This window comes from Schistocerca piceifrons, chromosome 1 (assembly GCF_021461385.2).
Source record: "Schistocerca piceifrons isolate TAMUIC-IGC-003096 chromosome 1, iqSchPice1.1, whole genome shotgun sequence".
Lineage (NCBI taxonomy): Eukaryota > Metazoa > Arthropoda > Insecta > Orthoptera > Acrididae > Schistocerca > Schistocerca piceifrons.
The window spans coordinates 1,105,497,682-1,105,522,129 of record NC_060138.1 but is presented as its reverse complement, the minus strand read 5'-3'; the positions used below and the strand labels follow the sequence as shown (position 1 = coordinate 1,105,522,129).

At 41.0% G+C, this 24,448-nt stretch overlaps 1 protein-coding gene across 1 annotated transcript in view; it reads left to right on the top strand.

The window, feature by feature from the left end:
- LOC124777970 (putative inorganic phosphate cotransporter) overlaps positions 1-24,448 on the top strand; it is a 95,425-nt gene that overhangs the window by 415 nt on the left and 70,562 nt on the right. The window contains exon 2 of the mRNA XM_047253535.1: positions 10,930-11,160. Within this exon, the coding sequence (XP_047109491.1) occupies positions 10,930-11,160 (231 nt within the window). The remainder of the gene's footprint in view (positions 1-10,929; positions 11,161-24,448) is intronic.

Here is a 24,448-nt window from a genome sequence, read left to right as displayed (position 1 = left end):
CAAATGACTACTGAGACTTGTCTCTGGCAAAAGTTCTTACGTTTTCTATACGTTGGTTCAGTGAAAACAAATTCTGGCTCCCCATTCAACGCTGCCACATATTCACGTTACGGATTTCATTAATAATGTATGATTAAATAAACTGGTTGCAGTCCTTCCCTGAGTCTGGCCTCAGAGTTCACATGTGCTAAGTGCTATGTGCCATGTAACTACTAATCAGTCATAAAATGTCTCCATATCATAACATTTATTACATAAACACAACTCACAAAAGATTTCCACAAACACAACAGGCACTGGCCATGTTTTCTCATTGTTGCAAACTTATTATTGGATGGCCTACACTGAAACAAGGGTATTGTAGGTCTACATGACCTACCACAACATCATTTCCCTCTGAACTCCCTTTTGCCATCTCAATAAAATTAATTTATAGATGTGCCTCTCCCCACCAGTTTAGGAAATGCGAGATCACAAAAACGAAATATAAATATATACTTTATTGCAGAATGAAATTGATGTGTGAAATCTATCATCTTAAAGAATTCTTTTGTGCTGATTCCAAAACTAGTCTTATATTTTGCGAGTCCATAATACTTCTGTTGTTTTGGAGACTTTAATATTGTGAATAATATTTTAGTAATATTAATTCAGCCGATGTCTTTCTGAAAAACACTATCTTTTGTCCTCTAGCATTAACTGAATGAATATTATTTTTGAAAACAATCGTTTAATTGAATTTTAATATTGTACTACAGCTTCCTTTGTTAATATTTTGAGAAATTATATTTGTTTTGTAAAGTTACTTCACTCCATGATAGGCAAAACAGTACAGAAATCATTTTTCTTGATTGTGTAAAGAAATAGTCTCAGTTAGAAAGTTATTTTTCTTACAAACAATATGTTTCACCTTGTTAAGATTTCATCAAATTTTATGAAAACCTGTCAAGAGCATTTCAAATCTCTGGCTGGGAAGATGCGTGGTCAGAAATGATAGTGAATCAACTAAAAGATATTTCTACTTCTGTTGGACTATATCTAATTACAGATCGTGAACACCACCAAATGAGCCAAAAGTACATCATATAAACCTGAAAATTCGGTAAACAAACCTCGTACAAGGAGATTACATTGGAACTATCTAGTTCTAATGTTGTCCCCTTGATTTTTGGGTTTATACGATGTATGTGTGGCTCTACATTGCGCTTTATTTGGGGGTGTTCATGACTTACTAGTGTATCTTGTCTGACAGAAATATCTTTCAATGGTTTCTTCATCATCAGTTCTGACCAAGTGTCTTTCCAGCCGATGACATGAAAATCTCTTGATAACTTTTCATAAAATCTGATAGGGCCTTAACCATGTGAAATGAGTTATTTGTAACAAAAATAACTTGCAACTGAGACTGTTTCTCTATAGATATTCTATTTTATACATAAACACAAAGACACTTGAAAACAGCCTAGAAGGCTGTTGAGAACAAGCAGCAAAAGCAGAAAACCGAAACTTATTATAAGAAATACATTGCTGTGATAGCTGCTGTGAAGAAATTGTATCTCATACTATCATACAAAGATAAGGGTAAAATACAACGTTTTCAGCACATCAAAATTAAACTGTTGAAGATTATTGAAAGCATCAGATTTAATGAACAGTTCTACATCTACATCTACATCTACATTGATACTCCGCAAGCCACCCAACGGTGTGTGGCGGAGGGCACTTTACGTGCCACTGTCATTACCTCCCTTTCCTGTTCCAGTCGCGTATGGTTCGCGGGAAGAACGACTGTCTGAAAGCCTCCGTGCGCACTCTAATCTCTCTAATTTTACATTCGTGATCTCCTCGGGAGGTATAAGTAGGGGGAAGCAATATATTCGATACCTCATCCAGAAACGCACCCTCTCGAAACCTGGCGAGCAAGCTACACCGCGATGCAGAGCGCCTCTCTTGCAGGGTCTGCCACTTGAGTTTATTAAACATCTCCGTAACGCTATCACGGTTACCAAATAACCCTGTGACGAAACGCGCCGCTCTTCTTTGGATCTTCTCTATCTCCTCCGTCAGACCGATCTGGTACGGATCCCACACTGATGAGCAATACTCAAGTATAGGTCGAACGAGTGTTTTGTAAGCCACCTCCTTTGTTGATGGACTACATTTTCTAAGCACTCTCCCAATGAATCTCAACCTGGTACCCGCCTTACCAACAATTAATTTTATATGATCATTCCACTTCAAATCGTTCCGCACGCATACTCCCAGATATTTTACAGACGTAACTGCTACCAGTGTTTGTTCCGCTATCATATAATCATACAATAAAGGATCCTTCTTTCTATGTATTCGCAATACATTACATTTGTCTATGTTAAGGGTCAGTTGCCACTCCCTGCACCAAGTGCCTATCCGCTGCAGATCTTCCTGCATTTCGCTACAATTTTCTAATGCTGCAACTTCTCTGTATACTACAGCATCATCCGCGAAAAGCCGCATGGAACTTCCGACACTATCTACTAGGTCATTTATATATATTGTGAAAAGCAATGGTCCCAGAACACTCCCCTGTGGCACGCCAGAGGTTACTTTAACGTCTGTAGACGTCTCTCCATTGATAACAACATGCTGTGTTCTGTTTGCTAAAAACTCTTCAATCCAGCCACACAGCTGGTCTGATATTCCGTAGGCTCTTACTTTGTTCATCAGGCGACAGTGCGGAACTGTATCGAACGCCTTCCGGAAGTCAAGAAAAATAGCATCTACCTGGGAGCCTGTATCTAATATTTTCTGGGTCTCATGAACAAATAAAGCGAGTTGGGTCTCACACGATCGCTGTTTCCGGAATCCATGTTGATACCTACATAGTAGATTCTGGGTTTCCAGAAATGGTTCAAATGGTTCAAATGGCTCTGAGCACTATGGGACTCAACTGCTGTGGTCATAAGTCCCCTAGAACTTAGAACTACTTAAACCTAACTAACCTAAGGACAGCACACAACACCCAGCCATCACGTTCCAGAAATGACATGATACGCGAGCAAAAAACATGTTCTAAAATTCTACAAGAGATTGACGTAAGAGATATAGGTCTATAGTTTTGCGCATCTGCTCGACGACCCTTCTTGAGGACTGGGACTATCTGTGCTCTTTTCCAATCATTTGGAACCCTCCGTTCCTCTAGAGACTTGCGGTACACGGCTGTAAGAAGGGGGGCAAGTTCTTTCGCGTACTCTGTGTAGAATCGAATTGGTATCCCATCAGGTCCAGTGGACTTTCCTCTATTGAGTGATTCCAGTTGCTTTTCTATTCCTTGGACACTTATTTCGATGTCAGCCATTTTTTCGTTTGTGCGAGGATTTAGAGAAGGAACTGCAGTGCGGTCTTCCTCTGTGAAACAGCTTTGGAAAAGGGTGTTTAGTATTTCAGCTTTACGCGTGTCATCCTCTGTTTCAATGCCATCATCATCCCGTAGTGTCTGGATATGCTGTTTCGAGCCACTTACTGATTTAACGTAAGACCAGAACTTCCTAGGATTTTCTGTCAAGTCGGTACATAGAATTTTACTTTCGAATTCAATGAACGCTTCACGCATAGCCCTCCTTACGCTAACTTTGACATCGTTTAGCTTCTGTTTGTCTGAGAGGTTTTGGCTGCGTTTAAACTTGGAGTGGAGCTCTCTTTGCTTTCGCAGTAGTTTCCTAACTTTGTTGTTGTACCACGGTGGGTTTTTCCCGTCCCTCACAGTTTTACTCGGCACGTACCTGTCTAAAACGCATTTTACGATTGCCTTGAACTTTTTCCATAAACACTCAACATTGTCAGTGTCGGAACAGAAATTTTCGTTTTGATCTGTTAGGTAGTCTGAAATCTGCCTTCTATTACTCTTGATAAACAGATAAACCTTCCTTTTTTTATATTCCTATTAACTTCCATATTCAGGGATGCTGCAACGGCCTTATGATCACTGATTCCCTGTTCTGTACATACAGAGTCGAAAAGTTGGGGTCTGTTTGTTATCAGTAGGTCCAAGATGTTATCTCCACGAGTCGGTTCTCTGTTTAATTGCTCCAGGTAATTTTCGGATAGTGCACTCAGTATAATGTCACTCGATGCTCTGTCCCTACCACCCGTCCTAAACATCTGAGTGTCCCAGTCTATATCTGGCAAATTGAAATCTCCACCTAAGACTATAACATGCTGAGAAAATTTATGTGAAATGTATTCCAAATTTTCTCTCAGTTGTTCTGCCACTAATGCTGCTGAGTCGGGAGGTCGGTAAAAGGAGCCAATTACTAACCTAGTTCGGTTGTTTAGTGTAACCTCCACCCATAATAATTCACAGCAACTATCCACTTCTACTTCACTACAGGATAAACTACTACTAACAGCGACGAACACTCCACCACCGGTTGCATGCAATCTATCCTTTCGAAACACCGTCTGTACCTTTGTAAAAATTTCGGCAGAATTTATCTCTGGCTTCAACCAGCTTTCTGTATCTACAACGATTTCAGCTTCAGTGCTTTCTATCAGCGCTTGAAGTTCCGGTACTTTACTAACGCAGCTTCGACAGTTGACAATTACAATACCGATTGCTGCTTGGTCCCCGCATGTCCTGACTTTGCCCCGCACCCGTTGAGGCTGTTGCCCTTTCTGTACTTGCCCAAGGCCATCTAACCTAAAAAACCGCCCAGCCCACGCCACACAACCCCTGCTACCCGTGTAGCCGCTTGTTGCGTGTAGTGGACTCCTGACCTATCCAGCGGAACCCGAAACCCCACCACCCTATGGCGCAAGTCGAGGAATCCGCAGCCCACACGGTCGCAGAACCGTCTCAGCCTCTGATTCAGACCCTCCACTCGGCTCTGTACCAAAGGTCCGCAGTCAGTCCTGTCGACGATGCTGCAGATGGTGAGCTCTGCTTTCATCCCGCTAGCGAGACTGGCAGTCTTCACCAAATCAGATAGCCGCCGGAAGCCAGAGAGGATTTCCTCCGATCCATAGCGACACACATCATTGGTGCCGACATGAGCGACCACCTGCAGATGGGTGCACCCTGTACCCTTCATGGCATCCGGAAGGACCCTTTCCACATCTGGAATGACTCCCCCCGGTATGCACACGGAGTGCACATTGGTTTTCTTCCCTTCTTATGCTGCCATTTCCCTAAGGGGCCCCATTACGTGCCTGTAGTTGGAGCTCCCAACTACCAGTAAGCCCACCCTCTGCAACTGCCCGGATCTTGCAGACTGAGGGGCAACCTCTGGAACAGGACAAACAGCCATGTCAGGCCGAAGATCAGTATCAGCCTGAGACAGAGCCTGAAACCGGTTCGTCAGACAAACTGGAGAGGCTTTCCGTTCAGCCCTCCGGAATGTCTTTCGCCCCCTGCCACACCTTGAAACGACCTCCCACTCTACCACAGGTGAGGGATCAGCCTCAATGCGGGCAGTATCCCGGGCAACCACAGTCGTAGTACGATCAGGGGATGCGTGAAACGAGCTGGCCGTCCCCGACAAACCCCCATCCGGACCCCCACAGTGATGTCCATTGGCAACAGCCTCAAGCTGTGTGACCGAAGCCAACACTGCCCGAAGCTGGGAGCGAAGGGATGCCAACTCAGCCTGCATCCGAACACAGCAGTTGCAGTCCCTATCCATGCTAAAAACTGTTTTGCAAAGAACGTCTGAACTAATCTACAGAGAGTGCAAACAAATCGACAAAATTTAAACGGTTATTAAAATACAAGATTGCCCAGTAAATGCAGTAATGCTGCTACTTGCGCACTGCTGACACTGCTCGGCGGCGGAAGGAGACTAAGCGAAATTACACTATTCAGGTACTAAAACGCGATGCTACACTCTCAAATACTATAATACGCCCGAAATTTATGAATTAAACAATGCAAGTACCAAAAACACGCAAAGAAATTAAGAATTAAACTATGTAACAAACGAGTGAGCTAGGAGTATACGACTTGCTGCTCAGCTGCTTATCCAACGACGGCAGGGAGCACACTGACTGTGACCAACCGACACTGGCCGTTCAAAACAAAAACAGTACACAAACGACTACGCGAATTTACACTATTCAGGTACTAAAACGCGATGCTACAACTCTCAAATACTATAATACGCCCGAAATTTATGAATTAAACAATGCAAGTACCAAAAACACGCAAAGAAATTAAGAATTAAACTATGTAACAAACGAGTGAGCTAGGAGTATACGACTTGCTGCTCAGCTGCTCAGCAAGCAATTACAAACTTGGTGAATGTTATTATTAAACTTATAACACAAGTCGCTAAGAAAGTGAAAAAGTGCAGTGATATTATCCTGATGAAATATGAAATTCACACTAAATTTAAATGGAAGCTCTAGTTCAATCGCAAATTATATCTAGCATACCTACAACTAGGAAAAACGTTCACTCTAATGTAATTTAATAATCAGATTAATTAACGAGTATATACATCTTATGACTAAAAGAATTAGGGAAACACATATAAACAAAGTCACAGTGTTATAATTCATGCCCAAATGAAGGGAACTTATAAATATGAACAAGCAGCATCAATAACTTAACATTTTTCCAACACATCGAGAGGTTCAATTTACAGAAGCAGAGCTGGATCTCCTGAATAAAGCACTAAAATTCCATCTACTTTCAAAACTACAAAGTAGCATGATTAAAAATTTCATAGTTAATACAAAAATACCGCTAGATATGGCACAGCTCCCCACTGTATGCAAAAACAAAATTATTTCTACAATCTCGTTTCAAAGCAAATAAAACACAGTGACATATTAACAAGAAATTAAATAAACATGGTGCATTAGGCATAAAGGCAACACATTAGTAATAATATAAAAAGATGAATATCTCAATAAAATTCATGAGTTATTCATAAAGAATGATATAAATTAAAAGATGACCCTACAAAAGTAATGCACAAATGAAGAAAGTCCTTAAACTTAAAATAATCTCTTCACATATAAAGAGATAAAGGAATGCAAATAACTGTATTGGCTTCCTACATGTCACAGTAAAAAAAAGAAAATTCATTGTGCAAATTTGGAACTTTTTGAAAATCAGCGATTACATACACACTAATCTATAACTGATCATGCCACACAGAAACCCATAGAAGACATATTTACCCTCAGTGACATGGAGATAAATTTTCAACTTGAAAAAGGTAAGCTGAACAAAGAATTAGCAATACTAGAAAATTTGTATGAAGTACATTACTTCAGAGCACAGACAAAAAAAGTATAGACAGAAAAATTTAAGCAAAAATCAAAAGGAAATGAAATTATTGTAGAAATGGAGGAAGCTAAACAAAAAAAAAAAGTTTGTTGTTCTGCCATTTTAAAGAATCACTTCAAATGAAATAACCAAAACTTTTAAAACTGCAAATATCAAAGTTAGCCCCCATACTGAAAACAATATTAGTAATGTAAGACATACAACCAGTACTACAGACCCATTTAGATGCACAAAATTTGATGTGATGATTGTGACAGGGTATGCTTTGGACAGATTGGTAGAAACTTTTGAATATGTTTCAAAGAGCACCTAAAATGTAATGATGACAGTACATGTGCCTTTAAACTACATCTGTGAAGCAACAAACATATATTTAAGATATTAGTGAGAAGCTCCAGATTTAACATTATGATAAGAACGGGAAGCAAATGAATATCTTCGAAGAAATGTGAATTTGCAGTCATTTAAATGTCCACCTGATACACTTCTTAATGAGTAAACAGAACTTCAGAACAAAAAATTCCTGGATAACTTAAGCCTCATTCTGCTAATCAACAATCACAGATCGCCTATACAATAAAATGAAATTTAAAATATGATCTCATCTCACCGTACACTTTAATATTTGTTCTTATTTTATTTTTGTCATTTTTCATACCACTTAATTTCTTACCATGTTTTTAACTTCTATCATATACACCCATATAGTCTTCGTATTTGATTTCAGTGTTCCAGATGTTCCACGCTTAACGTTACTATTTGATCAGTATAATACCTTTGTAAATGTCAAGTTGTCAAGCCAAAAAGACAGAATTTGAGGACCAAAACAAACAGAAAAAAAATCAAAGACGCTCTCATTTCATTTGTAAGGCATAGTTTTCTACTGCAGGTAAATATATTTAAATTACGTTAACAGTCACATCATTATATTTCTATGCATGGAGGTAATATAATACACACATCAAAAAATGTTTTGCGTCACCTTGGTTCCGAGAGTTCCGGAAACTATATAGAAAACTGGAATAGAGATCAACATAAACATTATTTCCACACACTTTATTGTTCATAGAAACTACACATTGCATGTTATACCACTATACAGCGAGACCTTCAGAGGTGGTGGTCCAGACCGCTGTACACAGCAGAACCTCTAATACCCAGTAGCACGTCCTCTTGCATTAATGCATGCCTGTATTCGTCGTGGCATACTATCCTAAGGTTCATCAAGGCACCGTTGGTCCAGATTATCCCACTCCTCATCGGCGATTCGGCGTAGATCCCTTAGAGTGGTTGGTGGGTCACGTCGTACGTAAATAGCCCTTTTCAATCTATCCCACGCACGTTCGATAGTTTTCATGTCTGGAGCACACGCTGGTCACTCTAGTCGAGCGTTGTCGTTATCCTGAAGGAAGTCATTCACAAGATGTGCACGATGGGGCGGGGGGGCGTGGGGGGGGGGGGGGGGGATGTGCACGTCCACGAAGACGAATACCTCGCCAATATGCTGCCGATATGGTGGCACTGTCGGTCGGAGGATGGCATTCAATTATCGTATAGTCGTTACGACGCCTTCCATGACCACCAGCGGCGTACGTCGGCCCCATATAATGCCACCATGACCAAGCAGGGAACCGTCACATTGCTGCATTCGCTGGACAGTGTCTCTAAGGCGTTAAGCCTGACCGGGTTGCCTCCAAATACGTCTCCGACGATTGTCTGGTTGAAGGTATATGCGACACTCATCAGTGAAGAGAACATGATGCCAATCCTGAGCGGTGGATTCGGCATGTTGTTGGGCCAATCTGTATCGCGCTGCATGGTGTCGTGGTGGCAAAGATGGACCTCGCCATGGACGTCAGGAGTGAAGTTGCGCATCATGCAGCCCGTTGCGCACAGTTTGAATCGTAACACGACGACCTTTGGCTGCACGAAAAGCATTATTCAACATGGTGGCATTGCTGCCAGGGTTCCTCCGACCCATAATCCGTAGGTAGCGGTTATCTACTGTGGTAGTAGCTCTTTGGCGGCCGCAGCAACATCGACAGCTCCTGTCTCTCTGTATCTCCTCCATGTCCGAACAACATCGTTTATGTTCACTTAGAGATGCCTGGATATTTCCCTTGTTGAGAGCCCTTCCAGGCTCAAAGTAACTATGCCGACGCGATCGAACCGCAGTATTGACCGTCTAGGCACGGCTGAAGTACAGACAACACGAGCCGTGTACTTTCATCCTGGTGGAATGACTGGAACTGATCGGCTATCGGACCCCTCCGTCTAATAGCCACTGCTCGCGCATAGTTGTTTACATCTTCGGGCGGGTTTAGTGCCATCTCTGAACAGTCAAAGGGACTGTGTCTGTGATACAATATACACTGTCAACGTTTATCTTCAAGATAGAAATTTTTTTTATGTGGGTATACTCCGTTTTATACAGAACCATAAAATCACTGTAGAATGGACTAGGAGAATGAAACTAGTTGTGAACAAATAATATTAGTACAGCGCAAATGGAAACCCCAATTCTTCTAGTAAATTTATTGCTGTGGTACAGACTATGTAAAAACGTAAGGAAAAAGGTTCTGCAAGTAGCCAAATGAGTAAATTCCTATTATGCTGTTATCCTGTTTTGATCTGTAGTTGTTACAGATTCTCAATTCATGCTAAACAGAACATGGTGTGATGAGTTTAACTGATTACAACATTATGAATATGTTTTTTCTTTTTTACAGGTATCCTGAAACACAATTTCTGAGAGATTGTATGGTAGCTACGGAATCAGAAAGCACTCAACAATATTTTGCTGCTGTTACATACCTGTATTACGTATAAAAAATGAAATTTACGTGATGTCAACTTAAATAAGAGTCGAAGAATCTGTTAGTACATGTCGAAGTCGACCTTGATTCAGTTCTCGATAATCGATTATGAAATTCTATATGAAAGTGAAATGTAGTTCGCCGATAAATGTGTGAAATAAAATAGTTGACAGATGGAACGTGTAGCGTCTAGTTGTGGTTTGTCCAAACGCCTACTACCAAATGCAGCTCACTGGGAGGTTTCCCGACCTCTCTGAAAGAACAGTGGGAATACTGCTGTGAGGGAACTTAGACAGTTGTTTCAGGTCAAGTCGCATGTCAAGTTACTCTTGCATCAACGCACTGCTACTTGGACGACCACTTGAACCAAATGGAGAATTTTTCGAAAATATGTTAAATAGAACGTTGATAATAGAGTACAGTCGAATTAAATCAGGCGATGCTGAGAAAACTGTGTTAGGAAAAGATGCTTGTAGACCACCTTAGTTCTTAAACAAGGGCTTGGTTGTATCAGCTGTCCAGAAGTGCTTCTCTCAATATTACAATAAGTACCTGCTTCTGTACCTCCTGATACTTGATCACAGATTGGGTCCCTTTTACACATTCAACTAAAATAAATTAAAGAGATCTTAATGGTTCCATAGCTGTTTCGTCATTGGTGTATAGTCTTTAATACTGTCTGGCTCGTGTTGTTTACCCTCTCAGCCTGAAGGTATGCTGACGATTATCCCGTAACATCTAGTAAGTCAACACCATAAAACCATTCATCATCCATTTATCACATGTAGGGAGAATACTCAACGATCAAAGACTTGTGAATGGCTTTGTTTATTTTACCCAAAGGACTACGGCTGGAGCCAATCTGAGACGAGCACCATCCTGAGCGCCTTCTTCTGGGGCTATGTGGTGACGCTGGCGCCTGCCGGGTGGGCGGCGGACAGGTTCAATTCGAAGAACTTGTTGTCGGCCTCGCTCATCCTCTCCGGTATCTTCACCATGCTCACAGAGGTGGCTGCAGATACTGGCGGCGTGGTGCTCGTCTGTGCATTCAGGGTAGCTACGGGTCTCTCTCAGGTACGTAGCTGTGACATCCCTACCGCCAAGACATTATTCGTGTAGTACTTGTCCCGCTTTCAGCACACAGAGTAACTACATTAACACACTTCACAGCTTCACTTTTTGCAGCGAAACTGGCTCTCACACATGTCAACATGTTAAGAGATCCGTGAAACAATACGAGGCACAACGCCAAGTTGTGGACCAAGACGTATCTTAGCAGCTTTGTGACACATGATGTACATGTACAGACACATTTCATGCTGTAAGACTGGACATGGAGCGTGTGTGGCACTTATAGTATGCCTGCACCATACCAGTATCAATATAGGCAATAAATATACACGATGCAGAACCTTTTTTTCATACTGCATCCCTATATATTTATTCCTTAATAAAATTTGTCATTAAAAATATATCACTTTTTCAAACTAACAGCTCAATTCATGGAATCAATACTAGAAATAAGAATAATCTTCACAAGGATTTAAAGTCACTTAGTATTGTACAAAAGAGTGTGCATTATTCAGGAACACACATTTTCAATAATTTGCCAGGAGCCATAAAAAGCTTACTGAGCAATGAAATTCAGTTTAAGAGAAGCCTAAAGGATTTATTGGTGGCCAACTCCTTTTACTCCATTGGTGAATTTCTCAGTAGAACCAATTGGTTTGTGCATATATATAAGTGCAATATAACTTCTGCACAATTTCAGTACAGTAATGTGTTCATTGTAAATAAATGTGTGTGTGTGTGTGTGTGTGTGTGTGTGTGTGTGTGTGTGTGTGTATGTGTGTGTAAGTACAATCTAACTTCTGCACCAGTTCAGTGCAGTAATGTGTTCATTGTAAATAAGTATTTAGTAGTTGTATTACACGTTTATTAGCTTATAAATAAATAAAAGCTGTTTATTTTAAGTTCAGTGCATTAGTATTTCTAATATGATTCTTTCATATAGCGTTCATTAAAAAATGACGACCATGCCACTCGGGACCTGTATAATGGTGCATTAGCTTATTTGTTTGAGTTGTAAATATTTGTCATGTATTGTTGTTTTTCTGGCATGTTCTACATCCTGGAGGACCTCCTCACTATGGATCGATTGGAACGAAAGTAAATCTAATTTAATCTAATCTAATACAACAGATTTAATCTAATCTAATACAACAGATCCCCCCCATGAACCATGGACCTTGCCGTTGGTGGGGAGGCTTGCGTGCCTCAACGATACAGATGGCCGTACCGTAGGTGCAACCACAACGGAGGGGTATCTGTTGAGAGGCCATACAAACATGTGGTTCCTGAAGAGGGGCAGCAGCCTTTTCAGTAGTTGCAGGGGCAACAGTCTGGATGATTGACTGATCTGGCCTTGTAACATTAACCAAAACGGCCTTGCTGTGCTGGTACTGCGAACGGCTGAAAGCAAGGGGAAACTACAGCCGTAATTTTTCCCGAGGACATGCAGCTTTACTGTATGATTAAATGATGATGGCGTCCTCTTGGGTAAAATATTCCGGAGGTAAAATAGTCCCCCATTCGGATCTCCGAGCGGGGACTACTCAAGAGGACGTCGTTATCAGGAGAAAGAAAACTGGCGTTCTATGGATCAGAGCGTGGAATGTCAGATCCCTTAATCGGGCAGGTAGGTTAGAAAATTTAAAAAGGGAAATGTATAGGTTAAAGTTAGATATAGTGGGAATTAGTGAAGTTCGGTGGCAGGAGGAACAAGACTTTTGGTCAGGTGATTAGAGGGTTATAAATACAAAATCAAATAGGGGTAATGCAGGAGTAGGTTTAATAATGAATAAAAAAATAGGTGTGCGGGTTAGCTACTACAAACAGCATAGTGAACGCATTATTGTGGCCAAGATAGACACAAAGCCCATGCCTACTACAGTAGTACAAGTTTATATGCCAACTAGCTCTGCAGATGATGAAGAAATAAATGAAATGTATGACGAGATAAAAGAAATTATTCAGGTAGTGAAGGGAGACGAAAATTTAATAGTCATGGGTGACTGGAATTCGTCAGTAGGAAAAGAAGGGAGAGAAGGAAACATAGTAGGTGAATATGGATTGGGGGGAAGAAATGAAAGAGGAAGCCACCTTGTAGAATTTTGCACAGAGCATAACTTAATCATAGCTAACACTTGGTTCAAGAATCATAAAAGAAGGTTGTGTACCTGGAAGAATCCTGGAGATACTAGTAGGTATCAGATAGATTATATAATGGTAAGACAGAGATTTAGGAACCAGGTTTTAAATTGTAAGACATTTCCAGGGGCAGATGTGGATTCTGACCACAATCTATTGGTTATGAACTGCAGATTGAAACTGAAGAAACTGCAAAAAGGTGGGAATCTAAGGAGATGGGACCTGGATAAACTGAAAGAACCAGAGGTTGTACAGAGTTTCAGGGAGAGCATAAGGGAACAATTGACAGGAATGGGGGAAAGAAATACAGTAGAAGAAGAATGGGTAGCTCTGAGAGATGAAATAGTGAAGGCAGCAGACGATCAAGTAGGTAAAAAGGCGAGGGCTAATAGAAATCCTTGGGTAACAGAAGAAATATTGAATTTGATTGATGAAAGGAGAAAATATAAAAATGCAGTAAATGAAGCAGGCAAAAAGGAATACAGACGTCTCAAAAATGAGTTCGACAGGAAGTGCAAAATGGCTAAGCAGGGATGGCTAGAGGACAAATGTAAGGATGTAGAGGCTTGTCTCACCAGGGGTAAGATAGATACTGCCTACAGGAAACTTAAAGAGACCTTTGGAGAGAAGAGAACCACTTGTATGAATATCAAGAGCTCAGATGGCAACCCAGTTCTAAGCAAAGAAGAGAAGGCAGAAAGGTGGAAGGAGTATATAGAGGGTTTATACAAGGGCGATGTACTTGAGGACAATATTATGGAAATGGAAGAGGATGTAGGTGAAGACGAAATGGGAGATAAGATACTGCGTGAAGAGTTTGACAGAGCACTGAAAGACCTGAGTCGAAACAAGGCCCCGGGTGTAGACAACATTCCATTAGAACTACTGACGGCCTTGGGAGAGCCAGTCACGACAAAACTCTACCATCTGGTGAGCAAGATGTATGAGACAGGTGAAATACCCTCAGACTTCAAGAAGAATATGATAATTCCAATCCCAAAGAAAGCAGGTGTTGACAGATGTGAAAATTACCGAACTATCAGTTTAATAAGTCACAGCTGCAAAATACTAACGCGAATTCTTTACAGACGAATGGAGAAACTGGTAGAAACGGACCTCGGGAAAGATCAGTTTGGATTCCGTAGAAATGTTGGAACACGTGAGGCAATACTAACCTTACGACTTATCTTAGAAGAAAGATTAAGAAAAGGCAAACCTACGTTTCTAGCATTTGTAGACTTAGAGAAAGCTTTTGACAATGTTAACTGGAATACTCTCTTTCAAATTCTGAAGGTGGCAGGTATAAAATACAGGGAGCGAAAGGCTATTTACAATTTGTACAGAAATCAGATGGCAGTTATAAGAGTCGAGGGGCATGAAAGGGAAGCAGTGGTTGGGAAAGGAGTGAGACAGGGTTGTAGCCTCTCCCCGATGTTATTCAATCTGTATATTGAGCAAGCACTAAAGGAAACAAAAGAAAAATTTGGAGTAGGTATTAAAATCCATGGAGAAGAAATAAAAACTCTGAGGTTTGCCGATGACATTGTAATTCTGTCAGAGAAAGCAAAGGACTTGGAAGAGCAGTTGAACGGAATGGACAATGTCTTGAAAGGAGGATATAAGATGAACATCAACAAAAGCAAAACGAGGATAATGGAATGTAGTCAAATTAAATCGGGTGATGCTGAGGGAATTAGATTAGGAAATGAGACACTTAAAGTAGTAAAGGAGTTTTGCTATTTAGGGAGTAAAATAACTGATGATGGTCGAAGTAGGGAGGATATAAAATGTAGACTGGCAATGGCAAGGAAATCGTTTCTGAAGAAGAGAAATTTGTTAACATCGAATATAGATTTAAGTGTCAGGAAGTCGTTTCTGAAAGTATTTGTATGGAGTGTAGCCATGTATGGATGTGAAACATGGACGATAACTAGTTTGGACAAGAAGAGAATAGAAGCTTTCGAAATGTGGTGCTACAGAAGAATGCTGAAGATAAGGTGGGTAGATCACGTAACTAATGAGGAGGTATTGAATAGGATTGGGGAGAAGAGAAGTTTGTGGCACAGTTTGACTAGAAGAAGGGATCGGTTGGTAGGACATGTTTTGAGGCATCAAGGGCTCACAAATTTAGCATTGGAGGGCAGCATGGAGGGTAAAAATCGTAGAGGGAGACCAAGAGATGAATATACTAAGCAGATTCAGAAGGATGTAGGTTGCAGTAGGTACTGGGTGATGAAGAAGCTTGCACAGGATAGAGTAGCATGGAGAGCTGCATCAAACCAGTCTCAGGACTGAAGACCACAACAACAACAACAATACAACAGATAGAGCTAACCAGCGCTGCCTGAGATTGTTGAATAAGCACATCGTAGACGTCAGCAACACATAGGTATGATAGTAATCCTGGGGCATAGAGAAACACAAGTACCTCAAGTCAGAAGTGTAGGGAGCACGCTGAGTGCTCAGCACTCCAGCACTCTACTCAAGTTGATTTGCAAAAAATTGTCCTTCGTGAATAGACCTGAAATGTGGGTACTACCATAAATTTGATCTTCGTGATGCACCGACTTTTACATAGAAAATTATTATCTTTCTCATGATTTCTAGAAATATTTACAGCAGAAACATTCCAACGAATAAAACCTGAAATGTTTAATTAAAAAGTACGAGACGGGTCCAATAAGCACGTTTCCCTATTTTATAAAAGAAACTACACAGAATTTATCATTTTGAAATAGTTTTATTCACATTATACAATGCTTCTGTTATTTTCTAGATAGTGAGGTGTTTTTCCAAGCATTTTTGGTAACGTGACTGAAGTTTTTAAAAGCCAGTCTTGTACCAGGTTGTGTCCCGTGCTCGTAACCAGCTCTTCACTGTTAATGTGGCTTCATCACCGGTATTGAAGCGCTTACCTTCAAGACGGCCTTTGAGATGAGGGTGTACATGAAAATCACTTGAGGCAAAATCTGGTGAATTCGGAGGATGCAGGAGCATTTCCCAGTTGATTCTTCCGAGCTCCGCCTGGGTCATTCGAGCTGCGTGATGCAGACCATTGACATGATGGGAGATAACTTTGTGAGACAAAGATCCAGGACGTTTTCTTTTGATGACGGCTCATAATTCCTTAAGACATTACTTCTCAGCATTAATTGTCGTGTTGCGAGGCAGGTAGTGAACGAGTAACAATGTCTGGCAGCACCAAAAGAGGGATGGCATTACTTACCCTGTGGAATGTACGACCTTCGCCATTTTTGGGAACTTCGCCAGGTTTCTTCCACACCGTGCTGTGACGTTTCGCCTCAGTTGCCGAATGATGGACTCAGGTCTCACTGCCATGCGAATGATCTACAGCCTTCTCCACAAGCAGATGTTAAGCCACGATGTGTGTCGACAGTGGGTTGTTGTTTTGCTGCGGAAAACTGAGCGCAGCTCACAAGTGGGCAAACTTTGTAGTGGTAACTCCATGCATGCCATGTGTTTTTTGTTTCACAGAGATGTAAAATAGGGAAACTTGCTATTGGGTGACCCTCTAAAACCTTTCAGAAACACATCTCAAACGCGTACATAATGTCCAGCATGTTTTTGAGGAATACCTGTCTTAACTTTTATGTCCAAATTATTAAACTTCTTTCCAGGTTCAGCAGTGATGAATTTTCATTTCTTTTCTTTCAAGATCTACACTCATAGCTTCATCTATGAGAATACTCAAGTTTTTAGATACTATTACAGCTATGTAAATTATGTAAGGTAAAATTATAACTAATTTCAAATTGTCCGAACCCTTCTTGTTAGCTAATTATCCTTTTTATATTCCAATACTAGAATATGCAAGTACACATGAATTGTAGCAGTCTAAAATAAAGATTCTTCGCATCAGGAAAGCCTCGCCTTGGAATTTTCCTATGATTATTGTTGCTTGAGTCAAGTTGTTCATCAGATTCACAGCGAGTCTCGTTCCACTGCATAGCTTCGGTTGAATCAGATTGCATAATATGATTATCGCCGAGCCGACCTTGAGCTGCAGATCGAGCGGTGGCATTCCTGGCACATCCATGTAATTCAGGAATTCAATTTAATAACTGTCGGTCTCATCTGGATCTGTAATGGAATCGATTGAATTACGTGAATGCAATTTAGCAGGGATCTGACAGTGAATTTTTATGTTCATATTGTCTAAGTCCTCATTTCTCGCTCCCAAAACGGTTGTTTCGCTCATCCATAGTTTTTGTAATTTGCAGAAATATTCGGGAACACTTTCGTTACCAATCTTTGTTCAGTGTTGCGAATTGACAAAAATTAGGTGGAAACGCAATGAGCCCAGTGGAAGCGTCAACCGGAATTTTTCCACTGCAAGTTGCTTGGAAAACACTACCGGCGCACCGTCATTTCGTAACGGAACTCGCATATTCGTTGTTAGCTTGAGACTTATCACGTGTCTCTTCAAAGACGTCCAAATTGTGCAAATCTTTCAACGTTCGATCGAGTGCCTACAGTGCTCGCTTGTGCGCCATCGTTTACTCATCCCAAATGACTAATTCTGTGGTACTTTAGCCACTGCTTATTTTTTTCAATGTTGCATGTCAATTCATTTATAGTTTACAAATTCAGTGGCAGTTTGAGAGCAGGATGAGCTGTTCGACCTCCCTCGAACACTTTGACAGCGATCCTAGATGATAACCACGGCCAGTGCTATTTGACTTTGTGCCCAAATAGAAGCTAAAATATATTAAATTAGGAACGTTTTACCAGTTCCACCAGGTGCATCCAGGAAGAAGATTTCTCCGTACGCAGTTTTCTGCTGCTGATTCAAAAGTTGGACCTGTGTTTGCGCAGACGGACTCAAAGCATCTCGATCGAATTGCCGCTGTCGTTCAATTTCTAGACTGAATGCATCGTGCATGGTGCGATTCGGTGCTGATATTCCTAATTCGTTCAACATTTTGCCGGTGCAAATCCTCTATAGAAGTTAACGCCTCGTTGTGGATCTCTGCGTAAAATTCAAGTTCGTCATTCTCTATTATCGTACTATCGTACTCACTAGACAGAGGATTCCTTCAGCTATATCGTCTTTGATTTTGTTCCACAAATGAAGTGGGATCGTTGAAATACGCGTTGAATGATGATGGCAAAAAGTGATCGAATTTGTTGCGCTGTAGACGAAATAACAGCATCAGCGAGTGTGTGATCCCAGTGAGTCTCATGCTTGAGCAAATACAGTGATTGACAGACTGCTCGATATGCTGCGCACAACTCGCTTTTGACAGTACTTAAGAATTTAAATGAAGTCGGTCAACGAACACTAACCAATAACAAATGCAGGTAGGAACATTCGTCATTGTTCGAATGAACTGTGTAAATGCATCCCAATGGGTCGGATGAACATACAGAGGGGTCCAAAAGAATGTACCCACTGTTTAAAAGTCCATAACTGGCAAACTAATGGACGAAGTTGTCTCATCTTTGGTAGTGCAATAGTTTGTAGTTCCGGCAATCGCCACGAAAGCGTTGTATTGCGTTGTTTTGTTTTGTCAGATGACAGTCGCCAGGTAGTCAGTGTTTTGTTTTTAGCTGCACCTAGTTACTCGAGTAAACATGACTGGCGCAAGGCCTGCATTCGGTGAAAGGAAGTCAATTTTGAAATGGTATTTTAAGTGCGAAAACATTAATGAGGTTCAATGGAAATGGCAAAATGAATATCAAACAGAGCCACCGACACGTTTAATGATTCGTCGCATTCGAGACAAATTTCAAGCCGAAGGCTGTGTTCAAGATGTACACAAACAACGATAAGGACGACCTGTAACAGTATTAAGTCCAGCTAACTCCCGTCGTGTGTTACAACAGTTCAGTCGCTCGCCACAGAAGTCTGTGAAACTGGAGTGAGTCGCTGAAGTGTTCGGCGAATGTTGAAGACAGCAAAATGGAAGTGCTACATCCAACTATCGCTACACGCAATGTATGACGACGACCCAGATCGTAGAAGGGAGTACTGCTAGTGGTTTACTAACATGTTGCGCAACGATGAAGAGTTTGCAGAGATGACTGTGTGGTCTGATGAGGCACAGTTCAAACTCAATGGTACAGTAAATTGCCACAATTGCATCTACTGGGCGCCGAAAATCCGAACGTCCATGTAGACAAAGCCGTGAATTTGCCAGGAGTAAATGTGTGGTGTGGGTTGTCTTACCGGGGCTTGATTGGGCCATTCTTCCTTGACGGCACAGTTACCGGTGAGGGGTACCTTCAGAAGCTTCAGACATCCATTTTACCTGCCATCCGAGACTTGTATGGAGACGGAAGAGTTTACTTTCAACAAGATGGTGCCCCTGCCTACTACCAAAATCGTGTTAGGGCGTATCTCGACGAAAATCTACCAGGAAGATGGATAGGCCGTAGAGGTGCTGTGGAGCATCCACCACGTTCCCCAGACCTAACTCCTCTGGACTTTTACCTGTGGGGAACACTAAAGGACGTCGTTTATCGACAAAAACCACTCACACTGGATGAACTTCGAGAATCCATTGTACATTCATGTGCAGATATCCAACTGAACACGTTGCAGTCAGTAGTTCGTGCTGCAGTTCGGCAGTTCGGTGTGTGGATGTTAATGATGACCATTTCGAACACCTAGAGTGATATCTTTAAGTTGGATTTTAAGCTACACTTTCACCAAAAATGAAACAACTCCTTCAATTAGTTTGCAAGTTATGGACTGTTAAACAGTGGATACATTTTTTTGGACCCCTCCGTACATTCACGTATGCAGGAACAGGCTTTCACTGTTTCCGACGTCGGAGTTTTTTTTTTTTTTTTTTTTTTGATGAATCATTCCACGTGAAATATCTCGACGTCTCCGAGTAAAGTAGTGTTCTTGCAAATGGATCACTTGCGCATGTGTTTGTCAGCGTTGTCGCAGATGGTCGTTTAGCTCTCTGCACTGCGTTTGCTGCTGTCAAATAAACTCGTTGTCCATTCTCCAGGTGCACAGCTAAATGGCCCACAGTAAGATGAGGATCACGTATGGAGAATGAAAAGATTCTCCAAATGGGGACATAAAAATCATACGTTTGCCCTTTTAGTTTATTTCTTGACCTGTAAGTGAATAATGAATTTTTGTTAGGTATCTCATTGAAACACGATTAGCAACATTGCTACGTACCGGTTAATGGGTGGATCATGGTCTCGGTTAATGGATTAATCATCTTAATCAAAAAATAATATCCATCCTCTCCCCGGCAAACCATTCTGTGGCGAGACACCAAATTCTCGCCAACAACCACAATGACAACTTCATTCAGTTTCGGTGTACTGATCTTTTGTCTGGTCTGATCACTATCTTGTGATAATCCGAAGCAAACATTTCTATTCAGGTCTTGAACAATTTGGCCAATTGATTGTGTTCACGTAAGGATCCTTCGCTTTACCGTACTACTGATGGCACAACGCTGATTGATTTCATCATAAGGATTTCAGAAGAAATAAATCTGAAGAAAATTTGATCAGCACTCGCTGGCGACAATAATGCTCCTGCACGATGGTGAATTTGTTCTCGGATCTATTAATATAAAAAGAAATTATTAATTTACGAACCTCGGTGACACTTGGTGAATAGTTAACGTTTCTGTGATGTGTCGTGTACTTGATTAGGGATTCAGTTTAAAAAGATTTTCCCTTAAAGTTGGGTTAAAACATTGTTTATCGATAATATTCGCCCGAAATGATGTCATTTGGAATTGATGTTGCATTTTTGTACTCTGGTCACCAGAGCATTATGACCAGCGACCTCCTACCGATATAAACCCTTCCTGGCTATAGCAGCATCACCTGGCGAGGAATGACTGCTAGTCAGACACACGCACGGCTTAGTAATTTTTCCTTCTTCAGCAACTACAGTCGTGTATATAGAAATAACAAGCAACCAGTTTCATATAAGAAATTTAATTTCTCGACCGGTTTCGGGAACTTAGTGCCCTTCTCCAGAAGGCATAACTTTCTGAAGAAGGGCACTAAGTACCCGAAAGCAGTCAATAAATTAAATTTTTTATATGCAACTGGTTGCTTATTCTTTCATTGTTTACACACGCCCAGTGCATGTTGTATCAGTGAGCATGCTGTCCATGTTTGGAATGATGAGTTTGAGGGAGGGTAGATTGTGTCGGCCCAGAGGCTCGGTAAGAAGTTTTCGGAAACTGCATGACTTGCCGGGTGTTCGAGGAGCGCTGTGGTGAGTGTGTTCAACAAGTGGCGAATCAACATCAATAAGTGGTGGGGTTGGGTATCCACCAGTCATTACATATGTCGGACGTCGTTGGTTGGGCAGACTTGTAAAACAAGACAGTTGGCTAACTGTTGCGGAACTAACATCACACGTCAATACTGGACAGAGTACAAGTATGTCGGAACACACACTGCACCGAACACTCCTAACGATGCGCCTCCGTTGCGGACGAGCCATGCTTGTGCATGGCCGATAGCACATCGGCAACTACGACTGAAACGAGCACGTGACCATCGGCACTGGCCGTTGGCACAGTGGCAGTGCGTTACATGTACTGACGTATCCCGATACCTTCTTCGTCATGGCGATGGGAGGATACGAATACGTCGTCTTACAGACGAACACCTCCTTGACATCTGTACTGTGGAATGGAGAAAAGAGGCGGCGGCTCAGTTATGGTCTAGCGAACATTCACGGGGCCACCTTCGCGTCCAGTGGAGCTCATGCAAGGCACCATGAGGGCCAAGGAGTATCACACACTTATTCAAGACCACGTACAACCCTTCATGACGATCATGTTTCCCGCAGCAGTGGAATTTTTCAGCAAGATAATGCGTCATGTCACAAGACCATGAGTGTGATGGCTTTGTTCCAGGAATACAGTGGCGAGTTTCAGTTGATGTGGTAGCTCCTCAACTCACCATATCTGAATCCGATCGAATACATCGGCGATGTGACTGAACATGGCGTCAGAGCTCATCGCCCCACTTCCCGGAATTTACGAAAATTGGGTGACTTTTGGGTGCAAATGTGGTGTCAGCTCCCTCCAGCGGCCTACAAAGGCCTCACTGCTTCCACGCTACTATGCTGCACCGCTGTTATCCATGCCAAAGATGGACGTACTGGCTATTGGTTAGATGGTCGTAATGTTTCGGCTGATCGGTGTATATACTGCAAGACATTGTTCGGTGGAGGTTCTTGCCCAGAAAGCAATGATGCCAATGGCTCTGGTGGCAATGTATATTCCGGTAATTCGACCTTTCCGATCGCACAACATAATCTTGGTCGTTCGTTTCGAAATCTCAAAGCATTGTAATGTTGACAGACATTGTTCCGATGTCAACCAGTACACAAGCGACGTAATCGATTGTTGTATCGTACCTGAACGCCAAACTTCGTCAGTCCCATTGAATCGATAACCATGCAGTTGATTCGCCTTGCGGGTACGACAATCGATATTTCAACGCCTCACTGTGGCATTTTTCCAAAGAAATAAACCACGAACTGAAATGAAATGTTTGCAGGACACCATATTACCACGAACTGATATCAATCTAGTTTTATTTTATTTTGTTTTATGAAATCAATTGACAGCAGAGCACTCAAATCGACCGGCACGTTTCTTTCATAGAGATTTGCGTACAAAAATACCATCGAAATTGCCGACTTTTCCGGTAAATTTTCCACACATTTTCTTTCACACAAATCTTGTCCCAACAATTGTGAACACAACAAAAAAATCAGCCACATCACTCGAGTTGTTCTCAACTGACGATCTTTCATACACGCGGCAGCTGTTTTTTATTTACGTAGATATGTTTAACCCAAAATGCAAAATGTCTTCATTCAAATGTTCACAACAATTCTAGTATTCCCAAATGCAATAAGGGAATCATCTACACACCTACCTAAAGATAAAGGAACATCATAATTATTTAGAATAAATTGATTAATTTTATCTTTCATGTGTCAAACTTCTTGCACTTCTTATAAATCTCCTTCTAAAGGTAACAGAATTAGTATAACTTACCATTGTAAATTTGTCTCCTAAATTATCTTCAGTTACAAACCAACTTCCTTCTTTTAGTTACATAAGAAATTTATTGCAATTGAGTAGAAAGGGCGGAAGTGACAAAAAGTGATTATTAAGAAAATGAGATGAAAGATATTTGATCATATGGACTTCATTCAGTGACTTACCAAAAACTTGTATAACATTCACACATTTTTACCGGTCTATTGTACAATCACATATGAGAAAAAATTATAAAAATCCCGTACATTATACTTTATAAAATTGTTCTTGTCAATTTCAATTTGTTTGTGCATCTGCAAGAATTCTGAAAGTTGTGTCGTAAGAAAATGTTAAATGTCAGTTGAAATTCAATGTCTTTGCTTCAACTTTTTTGTACAATACTTAATAAAAATTATTAACATTCGTATGTTATTCCTCAATAATTATATTACATTATATGATTCTTTAGCAACAATATCTGTGTTAAATCAAAGCTACCTCGATTCATTTAAACATTAAATTCTTATGTAGGCCAAGTACCAAAACAAAATGGCAACTTTTGTTGAAGACCTAATTCAAAGACGAAAGAGCTTAAAGTTTGTTTGATAAGTGAGAATTTCACAGTAAACCATTTTACGTAACGCCCGAAGTATCATTTTTTGATGTTAATACAACATGAAGGAGAAATAATTATCTTAAGGGCGAATGATAATGACTAGAGGTGAAACGGATATGCAACAGCTATCCAGTATCGGGCCTGTCTGGCACAGTTTACTGTCTGGCTGGATACCAACCAGTAGGCCAAGATGTGAAGGCTAGTGGATTTTCAATAAATTATGAAAATGTCATAAAATCGACTTTATTTAATTCACATGTAACTCTAAACACAAACAAAATTTTGATATCTTCACCTAAAAACATTGAGAAAAAATTTATTTTAAGAAAAGAATAAATTAGTATTCGTACTATTACTGACGCTGATACTGTTGCAAGGTACTCAGAGATAACTTCTGGCAGCTTTATAAAATACTGGCACTGCGTCGCATTAGCTGACCACCAAATCAGAGTCGCGATTGCGAATGATTAGAACTGTCTTCAAATAATAGTTAAGCTCACTTGCAATCGTGTTTGTTTCT